We start from the raw sequence: 11,956 nt of genomic DNA on the forward strand, positions 1-11,956 counted from the left end.
GTGCTGAAGTTCTCAGCCGTAGGACGGATGCAGAAAACATTCTAGGACCGATGCGTCCTTGAAGCATAGTGGGATCGATTTGATACCGACCTGATCTATCAACAGGGTATGGATAGCAAACCACATAAGCACACATATTTCTTGGGAACTTAACTTGTCAGATTGATCGACAGTAATCATATTTTTGGACAGCCCGAGAATTCAAGACTCCAGCACGCGTGTCCTGACATCCAAGGCGGCATTGCATAAAACTATGCATGTCTGCAACAGAGTAACAAAGAGACATCTTGGCTTTCAGTAAATTACCACATGACACGTTCATATTTACACGAATTGCTGCTTGGACCCTCCATAAGTCACCTCATGAAGCTGTGGGTTGAGTCACATACATGCAGATTATGTAATTTAAGTTTTTGTCGGACTGGTATATACCATGCTCGCAGTCACTTTTCAAAGTATTTAGAACATACTACAAGGCCCACCATTTTTCTGCCGGTAGAGTGTCAATATCTCTATTACCATACAACCACCTAGCGTAACTTTCATAGTAATAATATCTGTCAAGTTCTATGATATCCGTATTACCTTTTACTAGGCATCGCCTATCGAGGCCTAAATGGCCGATTGTTCAAAAAAGTGTCTATCCCACGATCCTGCTGAATATTTGATCGTGATGATCTTGGTAATCTATCGGATCTATGCTACATGTTACGATATAGTTCTTTCCTACGTGCACCGATTTACCATACAAATACTATGGCAATGTAGGCGGGGGTTGAAAACACAGTCATGCTAAGATAGTGGTAAGTTAGCCCATCTAAGGTTGACAAGATTCGCCACACTGAGGCGTAGTTCCCCCGACGAAATGGCGGACTGTGAGGCTTTCCCACACATATTGCGCGATATCAACTAGTTGCGCACATGTTTCGTCATTCTTTGCAGGTATACGGTTTATAATATTGGTAAGTGAGCGGAAATATATAGTTTACTCCCTCTATATTCAATTTTGGTATTGCATAAGAGTCTTCGCTGCCAAGCACGTCGGATCTCCAATAGCACTGGTTCAGCTCCTCTCATATGTTTTTGGTGTCGAGGTCCTCAAGCTCAGGAACAAGTGAGAAAGAAAAAAGGGGGGAGCCGCGAGATCAGCAACATCACCGGCCAATTGCAAGTTAAACATCCAAGTACGGCTGGCGAAACGCTGTTACAAGCACTAAGGCGACAAGAAATCTGAAAGTAAAAAAGTAATGGTAATTACCCCCAGGGGAGTACAAATACCAGCTGATTCCCAATTAATATACCATGGAGGAATCACGACTCATTCCGAAGATTTGTGATATATGCTTTCCTGGCCCTATTTGCCCCCTGTCAGCCGTTTATCTTTTCTCCTTCAAGCCTTGAAGCCGACCGAACGAAGATGGGCACGTCAACGAACATGCAATTACCGAACCTCCAACAGATCCCAGTTTCTGCTGGACTTGATGTTATATTCGACGCATACCAGGCGGATGGTTGTGTGGTCATCAAAGGATTTCTCAGCCACACCGAGGTCGAAAAGATTAATCGTGAAGTCCAACCCGCGTTAGATGGCTTACAACTTGGAAAGCCTGGCTGCGCATTGGAGGATTTCCTGGGGCGCCACACCAAGCGCCTTCCGGTCACCCCACATAGCCAGACATTCCGTGATGGGCCTCTGGAGAACGATTTGGTCCACGGATTGAGTGAAAGGGTCTTCGTCAAAGAACCCGGGGACGGATACCACATAAACTGCGCCCAGATTATTGACCTCAGTCCTGGAAGTAAGGCGCAGCCTCTCCATCGGGACCAGGACCTATGGCCATTTTGGAAATACGTTCCACCGTCCGGCCCAGAGGCATGTATCAACTTTCTCTGTGCCCTGACTCCTTTCACCGAGGTCAATGGCGCCACCCGGGTGGCCCCGAGAACTCACCTGGACCCTTACCAGGGGGCTATCAGTACTACAGAGACCGTTCCGGTGGAAATGAACCCTGGGGATGCCCTCTTCTTTTCTGGAAAGCTTGTCCATGGCGGAGGGGAGAATATGACAGATGGCCTCCGTCGTGGCCTCGCTATGCACATCGCACGCAGCGGACTTCTGACCGAAGAAGCCCACGCATTGACGATTCCTCGTGCGATTGCCGAAACGATGTCATATAGGGCTCAAGCAATGTTTGGCTTCCGCAGCACCTGGCCTATTGACCATGGTCCAGTGTCTACCTTCTGGGCAAACAATTTCGAGGAGATTGGAGAGCATCTGGGCTTGAAAAAGAAGCAGCCAATTGTCGCTTGAAGAAGGTGCAATAAGTCGTCGACGGATGCAGCTTTTTGAACTGAATATTGTTTTCTTCTGATAAAAAATTCAATTCTATAAGCGAAACACTTCCCCTGTCTGACCGTAGCGCATAACTGTAACTAAAGTCTAGCTGATGATAGATTTGATTTGTACCCAAATTTAATGGGACCGAATTTCCTTTTTAAAAGTAGGAAGGTCTACCGTGGAAAAGAAAAAGCCGAAATGGGTAAGGCAAAAATAGTTGTTTCTAGCAGCATGGATTAATAAAGCTCGAACGAAGGGAATTGCCGAAATTCTTGAGCTGTGTCATTTTTAAGCGCTAGTGGAGGATGGTGCTGATGGCTTGCCAAGAGATAATAAGCATTCAGCCACTACACCCCAACTTGAATTGCTGGTATAATGTCGAAATAGTGATAAGGTACGCACAAAGATAGGGATTAATGAGGAAATATATGACACGGGGTACAATCAATGGACAAGGAGTTCAGGGGACCGCAACATCCTGTCGCCGGCGAACCAAAAGCGTAGCTTCAGGGTCCGTATTTACTCTGAAGCCATCTTTGACGAGCTTAATTCCTTCCGAGCCAGACGGCTTAATATCATATTCCATCACGATGTGAACAAGTAAGATCTTCACAAGAGCGACGGCAAAAAATCGCCCGGGACAGGATTGGGAACCATAGCCGAAGCCAAGATGGGAGGCACTTGGCGAGACGAATTGACTGCTATGAGCGTAACCTGGAGTGTTCCGCAAATTTAGGAAGCGAAACGCATCGAATTGCGTCGGGTTCAGATAGATAGTAGGATCACACATAAAGCCAGTGAAAACCCCCACACCGGAGCCCTTTGGGATTCGAGTGCCATCCGAGAGTCTCACAGTGTCCAAGGCAATTCGTCGCAGCAGCACTACCTCCGTACGATTAGCCACTTGTCATGAAAAAAGAAGAAAAAACCTACCGAACTCGAATGGCTTCAATCGTTGTGATTCTTTCAAGACACTATCCATGAGTCGGAGTCGGTGAAGGTCTTGGGTCCGCCAGCCATTCTGACGGGGCAGTACTGTCAGTACCTCCAGACGCATCGCCTCCACCACCTCGGCTCGTTCACTCAGGTCGGAGAGCATCTGGGTCAGAAGGTCCGCCATGGTTTCAGTCCCGAGTAGAAACAGTACCAGAAGGCTCATAGTGGCATCATAAGGTCTTCCCATAGCACTACGTTCCATCCATTCAAGGCCATCATTGTATTGCAATTGAGGGCTGGAGTCAGGTTTCAAATGTCTCGCCCTCCTTTCTGCAATGATTGGTTCGGTGATTCTCCGAACTTGTCGGGCTTGAGCGCGTAGTCGCCGACAAGATGGGAGAAACCAATGCACCAGAGGCCTCAGCGCAGGGGGCCACTTTCGCAACTCATTCACGGCAATTCCCCCGGCCTCCAGGCATGTAGTGACTGTTTCTAACCATTCTGCCCGCGAGCTAAGCTCCGGCCCGCAGACGACAGACGCCACCACGCGTTGGATTATGAAATCAATGGAGGACTTTAAGGTGACCTTGTGCCATCCTAGGTCCAAACTGTCAATATCTCATGTCCTCTGGCAAAACATTTTTATCATCAAGTTTCCTTACCATCATGGTCCTGCCAAGCCTTCTGTAATAGCGAGCCAACGTCTTCGGACATCCGCGGGGAAAGATCACCTAGGAGAGATCCGTCAGCTTTGAGAATTTCCATGTAGTGTAAGATAGCTCTTCTTACCTATAATTCGTGAGAGGCCGGACTTGATCGCATCCTGAAGAATCCCATCTCCTGTAGTACCGGGGCGAAAGACTTCGAAGCCTGCGTAACGAGTACTGAATTCCTACAAATTTCCATTCATAAACGCCCAAAAATCATCGGGGTGTTGGCATACATACGTGATTATTCCATGCAGCAAGGCTCAGGCGCCTGTCATTGCGGATTTCATCAATATACTCTGGGGGCAGAATAATGATTGGTCCAGCATAGGTATTCAAAGTGAAGATTCTGTACTCCTGGAAGAAGTAAAAATATCAAAATCAGTGGGAGCTACTACAAAAAACAACTCAGTCAATTGACAGCGTACTTCTTTTGCCTTTTCAATCAAATTCGGGTACCCATCAGGGGACAATCGCGCGTCCACCGTAGGAATTGCTTTAGGCCCGATGTCACACCGGAGGATATACAGGATCACGACTGTCACAACCAAGACTCCGAGTATTTGTAGGATGTGGAAGTGATCTCCGTCATAGAAGCTGTCTCCTCCAATGGCCCTGCGGTACATAGTCATTGTGACCAGAGGATCAGTAAATCTGCGAAAGACAAAGCGTAGGAGAAAGGGCGGGTTGTAAAGTTTAGACAAGTTCTTTACTGAAAAACTATGCCGACGTTGGGCTCACGTATGCATGTACGATTGGTATTATTACGAGCCGGAGTTTCTCGGGGGCTGTAGCGCATGCCGCAGGTGGGAATGACTACTCGCTTACCTGAACCCTGCTTAATGATTATCGTGATGTGTAATGAGCTGTACCTATGATACGTAGTATTATGATTTGCAGTTATGGACATGCTATTTTGGGAGGCTATCGGTCTGCTATTGGATAGACTTGAAACTTAGACTTACCATCATTTTCACCAGGCAATCATCGTTCGAGAGACAGGAAATGAAGATGAAATCACTGCAGAGGTGCCTTGCAATAAGAAGGGCTTGAAGTGATAAACTTAAACTGTTTTAGTGGAGAGATAACATGAAATTACAAGGCCTATTTGTGTACACAAGCACGAAGTCCGGTCCTTCAACCAGAAGGCTATCGAAAATGCCAGGCCAAGGCATCCAGGAAGGTCTGAAATCGGGCCAACACGCTCATCCCTTGCTTGCAGAGTCCTTCAACATCCCAATTTTCGCTGCCGACACCTGATCTGACAACGAAAAGGTCATCTGGATCCCACTGTCGCTTAATGCGGAGCAACTGACCGTAGTTTTTCCCCCAGTATACTTGCGGGGCATCTTTCTGGTTGGGATCAGGGAGATTAAGATATGATGCTCGAATGCTGGGGTCCAAAGCATACAATATGGGCATCTGGACCTGGGTCAAGTCATCCATCGCCGTAATCTTGCCTTCCACGGATTTATACGGCAAATACCGAACAAAGTTGAACAGCTGGGAGGAAGATCGCCATGCCGGATGCATAGAGGTATCAATAAGCCCTTGAGAGTCTGTTACTCGTCCTCCCAGGTTACTGGTAAAGATCGTATCACCAATAGCCATCGGAAATTGAGAGAGTCGGTCGGCTATACGCTGGGGTCCCCGCGATGAATTGAATAAGGTATTGGACACGATAACAGACCCCATCAAGATACCGTAGTCATCTGGATAGATGTCTCCTCTATGCCGGAGGGCCGATGTCAACTTAGAAACAGATCTTGAGAGGAATGTGGGGTGTAGTCCACTGCGCTCAAGAGCAACCCTTAGGACATTCATGCGGTTGCTGGAAATGTCGGTCGTGTTCAAATTATACACCTCGAGACTCACCTCCATGGAGCCCCTCTCCGCTAAATGCTTTAACTCAAACTGTCCCACGATGCCCTCTCTGTTCAGATCCCGGAGTGCTTCCAACTGTGTCGTAGCCCCAAGTCGCCAGAACTCAACATCCGACCGAGCCCCCCGTACGGAGAGCTTCTCAATGAATGCGGGGGGGATTGGGAAACGCTCTGACTGTTACACGAGTTATTACCCCGAAAGTAGATCCTCCACCACCCCTTAATGCCCAAAAAAGTTCCGGATTCTTGAATCTGTTTGCCACGACGAGCTTTCCCTGCAGAACATCTCGATGAGTCTATGCAAAAGATAACGGAAAGTTCCGAAGGGAGGAATGTAGACTTGCCTTCGCTGTTACCATCTCAAATCCGAGGACATTGTCCACGGCTAGTCCCCTTGTATGACTGAGTATACTGGAGACTCCTCCTCCCAAAATGAATCCCCCGGCAGCCCCGACCGTAGGACACTCTCCCCCAACCACGATAAAACCGTCGCGATCCCCTCGGGCATAGAGTTCTCCCTGCAGGACACCAGCACCAATTGTTACCGAGCTATCTGTCCCTGGAAACTTCCTGAATGGTACGTGATGCCTTTCAGTCGATGGGTGTGAATCTGGAATGAATCCGGCCCGCTCGATCGGCCCGCGCCATCGTGGCCAGTGTTGCGAACCACCAGATGCAGATTATGTGCTCGAGCAAAACGAACAGCTTCTTGAATTTGAGCGGAGGACTCAACGAGTGCCGAATAAACGGGGATTCGGCCTTGGTGACAATGTGGAAAGGATTGAAATGTCGAATTGATCAGTGGGCATGTCTCGTTGGCCCCAAAACCACTCTCCCAGACCCAGTCCTGCAAGGCACCTAGTCGGCCCTTGTCAACAACCAAGCTCCCCATAGTCGTATTCAAATTTTAATGGCCTACTGACCTGGCTCAGAGGCCCTCCATCCGCTATCGCGTGCAGAACTTTGGAGGTCATAGCATTCCTCCTGGTTGAATACGGGTTCGTAGCACACATGCGCTATTGGCCTTAAACGAACCAGATTCCCGGAGATGGAGCGATTCAATGCATCCCATTGTTCCTCCCCCGGCCAGCAGGCATTCCCTGGTCGGCATCGACAGCGGGCAGAGAATTGAAAACCAGTCAGAGCCAGCCAGCCCAAGAGAACTCCTACGAGGACGCTGCATAAGTATCTCTTTTGAAAGTGTCCGTCCATAGCCTAATCGTCGTAGTGGAATGTATCCGCGGGCAGAGAGTTGAAAAGGTATAAAGAGGGGTTTGGGGGGAGTGTCACCATCGAGAAAGTAGACCACTATTCCTAGCTGAGAGTTTCTGAATGTCGGGGAGCCAGCAATGCAGATCCATGATACTAGTACGGACAATGGCTAACTGACCTGCAAGGCCATCGTCACCAGCATTTTGGGCGGCAGAAAGCCAGCTGTACTCCTCATGCTCAAGTTACCGTAAGTTTACATATCATGTTACATTTCTGTTTCACCGGTGGAAAAGAACGGTGGCACCATTGTTACGAATATGGAGGATGTCTACGAGATCTGGAGGATGGCCTTTATTATTAGTAGGGATCATGATGCTTTATAATAATGTGGGCCCTTGAGGCAAAAGATTCAGTATATGTACATGGGTAATTGCTAGGCGATGAGGGGATTCACGTCCACCCGCTGGGCAGTCTCACAAAAACCTGGCCTTCCCTCTCGTTCCAAGGTTCCACGCCCGGTCAATACCTAATCGTTCACAATGGGGATCAAGACTCTCAGAAAAGTGTGTTTTAGCCCCACTCACCACCAATTAATATATATCTCTGCATTAGGGCACATTGTCATTTATAAGCAAAATACTTAACTATCATGAACAACCTTTAGATAATCTTTGATAATTAAATTCAAGAACATCCTGAAATGATAAATTTTGAAACATCCTAGGATAGCCCTCGAATTACATCAGTTCATATAGTACGGAGTAGATCAGATTGAATTTGAAAATCCGATTGTTAAGATGAGGGGTGAGGCGGTTTGTCGACAGTGTTGTGCACAGGGGGTGTAGTCATGATACCATGTCTGGGGCTTGGGTTCGCAGCCAAAAATTCCGAAGAAAATGGATAGTCCAAATATCCCTCTCTCGTCAGCGAGGTGTAGAAGGTGGCGCGGTCGTATTTGGCTATGTCGATGCCTGCCTTGATGCGGAATGGGAGGTCTGGCGTGGAGATAAAATACCGGCCGAAAGCGACGGCGACGTTGTCCTGATCGTGGTAGAGATGGTCGAGGAGTTCTTGCGCCGTTTCAGCGTTATAGCCGCCCGCCAAGAGCAAAGGCTTACTGTCGCCCCATACCCGCGCGAACACCTGATGATCAGGATCCGGAGAGTTGGTGTCATCTTCCAACCATCGCGAGTTGGCCAGATGCAGATATGCAATGTCCAGGTTCCGCAAACGCCCGATCAAATCCTCAAACTGGGCCACCAGGTCCTCCATGGTGCCCATCCCGAGATACTGACTCCAAGGGGAGAGCTTGATGCCCACTCGATGTGCCCCTACTGCCTCAACTACGGCTTTGGTCACTTCGATGGCGAATCGGGAACGTCGTTCAACATTGCCACCCCACCTATCCGTTCGCCAATTGCTTGACTGCTGGGTAAACTGATCGATCAGATACCCATTAGCGCCGTGGATCTCAACCCCGTCAAACCCAGCCTCCTCAATGGCCCGGCACGCCGCCTCCGCAAACTGCTTGATGTACTGCTGGATTTCATCCTCAGTCAAGGCGCGTGGGATCGGCGATGACTCGTTAACAGCGATCGCGCTGCTAGAGACGAAGTCGATACCATTGTTCGCCACAACCTCAGGCTCGGCGCCACGGCCCGTGGCCCAGATCTGGAGGAAAACAAAGGATTCCTGTGCATGGATGCGCTCAACGATGGCTCGCCAGGCTTCCACCTGTGCAGTCGTCCAGATGCCTGGGACGTCCGCGGATCCGGTTGCTTCTGGGGAAATATCTGTGGCTTCGGTAATGATTAGGGTCCCCGGAACAGAGGCTCGTTGGCCATAGTATTCCTTCACAAATGGCAGCGGCACCCCAGCGGGATCGGCTCGGAATCTTGTCGTCGGGGCCATAATTATTCTATGTTGGAGCTTACAGTCTCCCACAGTGAGGGTGCAAAAGAGTTTCGAGGTCTGCATCTTGCTCTTCAGGGAAAATAAAAGCACATCCAAGCGGAGTAGAATGCATAGTGGTAAGAGTAGGTGCGGAGATCACGTCTCCTTGTTTTTATAGGTGTTATTATACTGTGAGTAGTATGATACATAGTCACCTCCCCCAAGAACAATCTGGGATGAGGCCAGATTGACAGATTGCATCGTGGGTTAAATTACGTTCATGCTCATTACTATAATACAAAATTTGTCAGTATCTTTATTTCCACGAAAAGGCATTCTGCACAATAATACAGTATTGTTGGCTGGGGCCAGATTACCCTTGCGGCCGACTACTTCGGGAACACGAAGCCAGCCTAGATTAATACAGAATCCTGTTTCTGAATTCCTCTTATCTCACACTTGGAACCGGGCACGGCTCATTCATTTGGTCCAATTTGGCCAAAATCAAGCCTTAATGAAATTCTGCTTCATCTTGGTAATTCTAATTTTGGAAAAAAATAACTCTATTTATTGAAGAGGGGAACGTAGTGATGTGTAATCAAAATACACGTGTAGAGCCAACTAGACGGGTGCCAACAACAACAACCAACAATCCACGGACTGGGCGCTAGGAGACCCCCCCTAGGGGTGCTGTCAGAGAGGTGTAGGAGTGTGTATTCTTAAATAGTCCACTGCGCCGCTATAGGCACGGTAACATACATGAAGGCATACCGCGAGTAACAAGTCACGCGCGCCTAGTAGTGGGAAGACCATACTTCCCCACTACATTATGTGAAGCTTGGTTTATACTCATTATAAGAAAAATAAAAGAAAAATCTCGATTCGAAAAGTGAAGTTTTGGTGGTTTTTATAGTGACAACCTCGAAATGGTAGTAGAGCATAGGTAACTAGATGTATATCTCAAAAAGATGGTTTTGCGAAGGGCTACAGCCGAAATTATTCAATTGAGTGATGCCAACATGCATTTTATATAAAGCTTGTAGAAGTATCACAAGAAGACAAATTTGACAAATGTAATTCCTTATGAATATTTTAATAGCTTTCAAACGGCTGCGAATGGACAGTTGCACCATTCCAATATCTCGCAATAGGACGCACGCGCTTATTTTAGGGCCTACAGTTTCTGTGATCCTAACGGTCCTCGCTCGGAGATGATCCTCTCTGTCGCCACCCGGACGCGATCGGAGAGCTCAGGCAGAACCAGATAGAAGCTGTCGTAAACTCGTTCCCGGATTTCCTTTCTAGTTTGCGCGACTGAATCCGCCAGGCTCTGGATCATTCGATCTTGAAACGCTTGAGTGCGGAGTTCGGGGAGAATTAAGTAAAACTCTCGGGGGAACTTGTAGTCATCTGTATTGGACTGTGCCCAGGGCTGCGATGACACCTGTGACACCCAATCATTGAACTGGAGATCTGGCTCCGACAACTGCGCATGGCCCCTTGTCGGTGGAATGTCGCCAGGCACGTAACCAGGTAGGGACCCATAATTGCTGTCGAATGTACCGAGCCCATCTCGCATAATAGGATTGAAAGTGTTTTTGGATCGGTTGATGGGGATATTCTGGTGATTGGCCCCAAGGCGATAGCGCTGGGCGTCCGGGTAGGCGAACATGCGCGCTTGGAGAATGGGGTCCTCAGAGGGCTGGACACCTGGAACCATGTTGGATGGCGAGAAAGCCAGCTGTTCGATCTCGGCAAAGTAGTTCTCTGGCGTTCGATTTAGAGTGAGCTTTCCAAAAGGCCTGGCAGGGAACTTCTGCAGGTCCTTAGGGTATGTCCCCAAATTCCAATGCTTCGTCGGGTCGAGGATGTTGAAGCCCACGTGGGGTGCGTCCTTCGGGTCAATAACTTGGATGTTCGCCGTCCAGGTCGGGTAATTCCCGCTCTTAATGGCCTCGTAGAGGTCTCTGGTGGCGGCGTCGGGATCTAGGTCGCGGTGATTCGGCATTCCGCTCCCCTCAAAAAAGGTTGGCCCCGTATCGGACGCCAGAAACACGTGGACATACTTAAAGCTCCCATCCGGCATGATCCATTTGTATGCATGGCCCACATAGCCGCTCATCCCTCGCCAATTGAACATAGTGCCAAAGTCACTAAATTGGACCAGCACCATATGCAGAGACTCATGGTTGGACGTCACCCAATCCCAATATGTATTGGGGTTGACAAGGTGGGTTCGTGGATCACGTCGTTGGGCGTGCATCAAGCCGGGGAACTTGATGGGATCCCGGATGAAGAACAACGGGAAGTTCAGGCATACCCAGTCCCAGTTACCTTGCACAGTGAAAAACTTGACGGCCATTCCCTTGAAATCCCGCATCATCTCGGCGGAGCCACTTTCCATGGTGGTCGTGGAAAAGCGCGTGATACAGGGGGTCTTCTTGCCGACCCCCAGAAGCATATCGATATTACAGACATCAGAAATGTCATCCGTAACCTACAACATCAGCTCTGAGCTGCCTCACCAGCTTGATGGCATAGTCCATACCTCAAACACTCCATATGCCCCAGCCCCCTTAGCATGAACGCTGCGCTCCGGTATCTTTTCTCGGTTAAACCTTGACAGCATGTCAATCAAGTAGTGATCTTTGATTAAAAGATCTTTCCCGTTGGCTGGATTGCTCTCCCCCCTCAGGACTGGGCACCCGTTGGAAGTCGTATAAGGGAGACTCCGTTGCGCGACATCCTGGGGCATCTTCGCTGCGTCATCAGGCATCCTGAACGTGAGTCAGATAATCGTAGTCTAATCTGTAAGTCATCTTCAAACAAATGTACCTGTTTATATTGGACTGAGTCTGAAATTTTGATGTTGTGACTGCTTGTAACCAGAAACTACAGTGTAGTAGATGAGAAATTCGGTTTCCTATCTATGGGGTATCTGAACCCCTTGCTTCGGTACTTCCACCCAATTAGGCGCCTGTCTGCAT

At 48.6% G+C, this 11,956-nt stretch overlaps 5 protein-coding genes across 5 annotated transcripts; 1 reads left to right on the top strand and 4 right to left on the bottom strand.

Moving 5' to 3' along the window:
- Positions 1–1,435: 1,435 nt before the first annotated feature.
- N7483_011582 (phytanoyl-CoA dioxygenase family protein) lies at positions 1,436–2,311 on the top strand (the record flags this gene model as incomplete). The annotated part of the gene is made up of 1 exon (XM_057095009.1): positions 1,436–2,311. The coding sequence occupies one exon, from the start codon at positions 1,436–1,438 to the stop codon at positions 2,309–2,311; it is 876 nt and encodes a 291-aa protein (XP_056940980.1).
- A 487-nt stretch (positions 2,312–2,798) lies between these two features.
- On the bottom strand, positions 2,799–4,613 carry easM (cytochrome P450 monooxygenase easM; the record flags this gene model as incomplete). The annotated part of the gene is made up of 5 exons (XM_057095010.1): positions 2,799–3,220; positions 3,272–3,871; positions 4,064–4,166; positions 4,222–4,335; positions 4,410–4,613. The coding sequence occupies 5 exons, from the start codon at positions 4,611–4,613 to the stop codon at positions 2,799–2,801; spliced, it is 1,443 nt and encodes a 480-aa protein (XP_056940981.1).
- A 517-nt stretch (positions 4,614–5,130) lies between these two features.
- fgaOx1 (FAD-linked oxidoreductase easE) lies at positions 5,131–6,756 on the bottom strand (the record flags this gene model as incomplete). Its single annotated transcript, XM_057095011.1, has 3 exons — positions 5,131–6,039; positions 6,277–6,382; positions 6,446–6,756. The coding sequence occupies 3 exons, from the start codon at positions 6,754–6,756 to the stop codon at positions 5,131–5,133; spliced, it is 1,326 nt and encodes a 441-aa protein (XP_056940982.1).
- A 1,112-nt stretch (positions 6,757–7,868) lies between these two features.
- Positions 7,869–8,987, bottom strand: fgaOx3 (chanoclavine-I aldehyde reductase easA; the record flags this gene model as incomplete). The annotated part of the gene is made up of 1 exon (XM_057095012.1): positions 7,869–8,987. One exon carries the CDS (start codon positions 8,985–8,987, stop codon positions 7,869–7,871), a length of 1,119 nt encoding a protein of 372 aa, XP_056940983.1.
- A 1,156-nt stretch (positions 8,988–10,143) lies between these two features.
- Positions 10,144–11,745, bottom strand: fgaCat (catalase easC; the record flags this gene model as incomplete). Its single annotated transcript, XM_057095013.1, has 2 exons — positions 10,144–11,466; positions 11,518–11,745. 2 exons carry the CDS (start codon positions 11,743–11,745, stop codon positions 10,144–10,146), a joined length of 1,551 nt encoding a protein of 516 aa, XP_056940984.1.
- Positions 11,746–11,956: the final 211 nt, after the last annotated feature.

The sequence above is a fragment of the Penicillium malachiteum genome (assembly GCF_028827825.1).
Source record: "Penicillium malachiteum strain IBT 17515 chromosome Unknown utg000005l:1.0-9002435.0:326005.0-9005861.0, whole genome shotgun sequence".
NCBI lineage: Eukaryota > Fungi > Ascomycota > Eurotiomycetes > Eurotiales > Aspergillaceae > Penicillium > Penicillium malachiteum.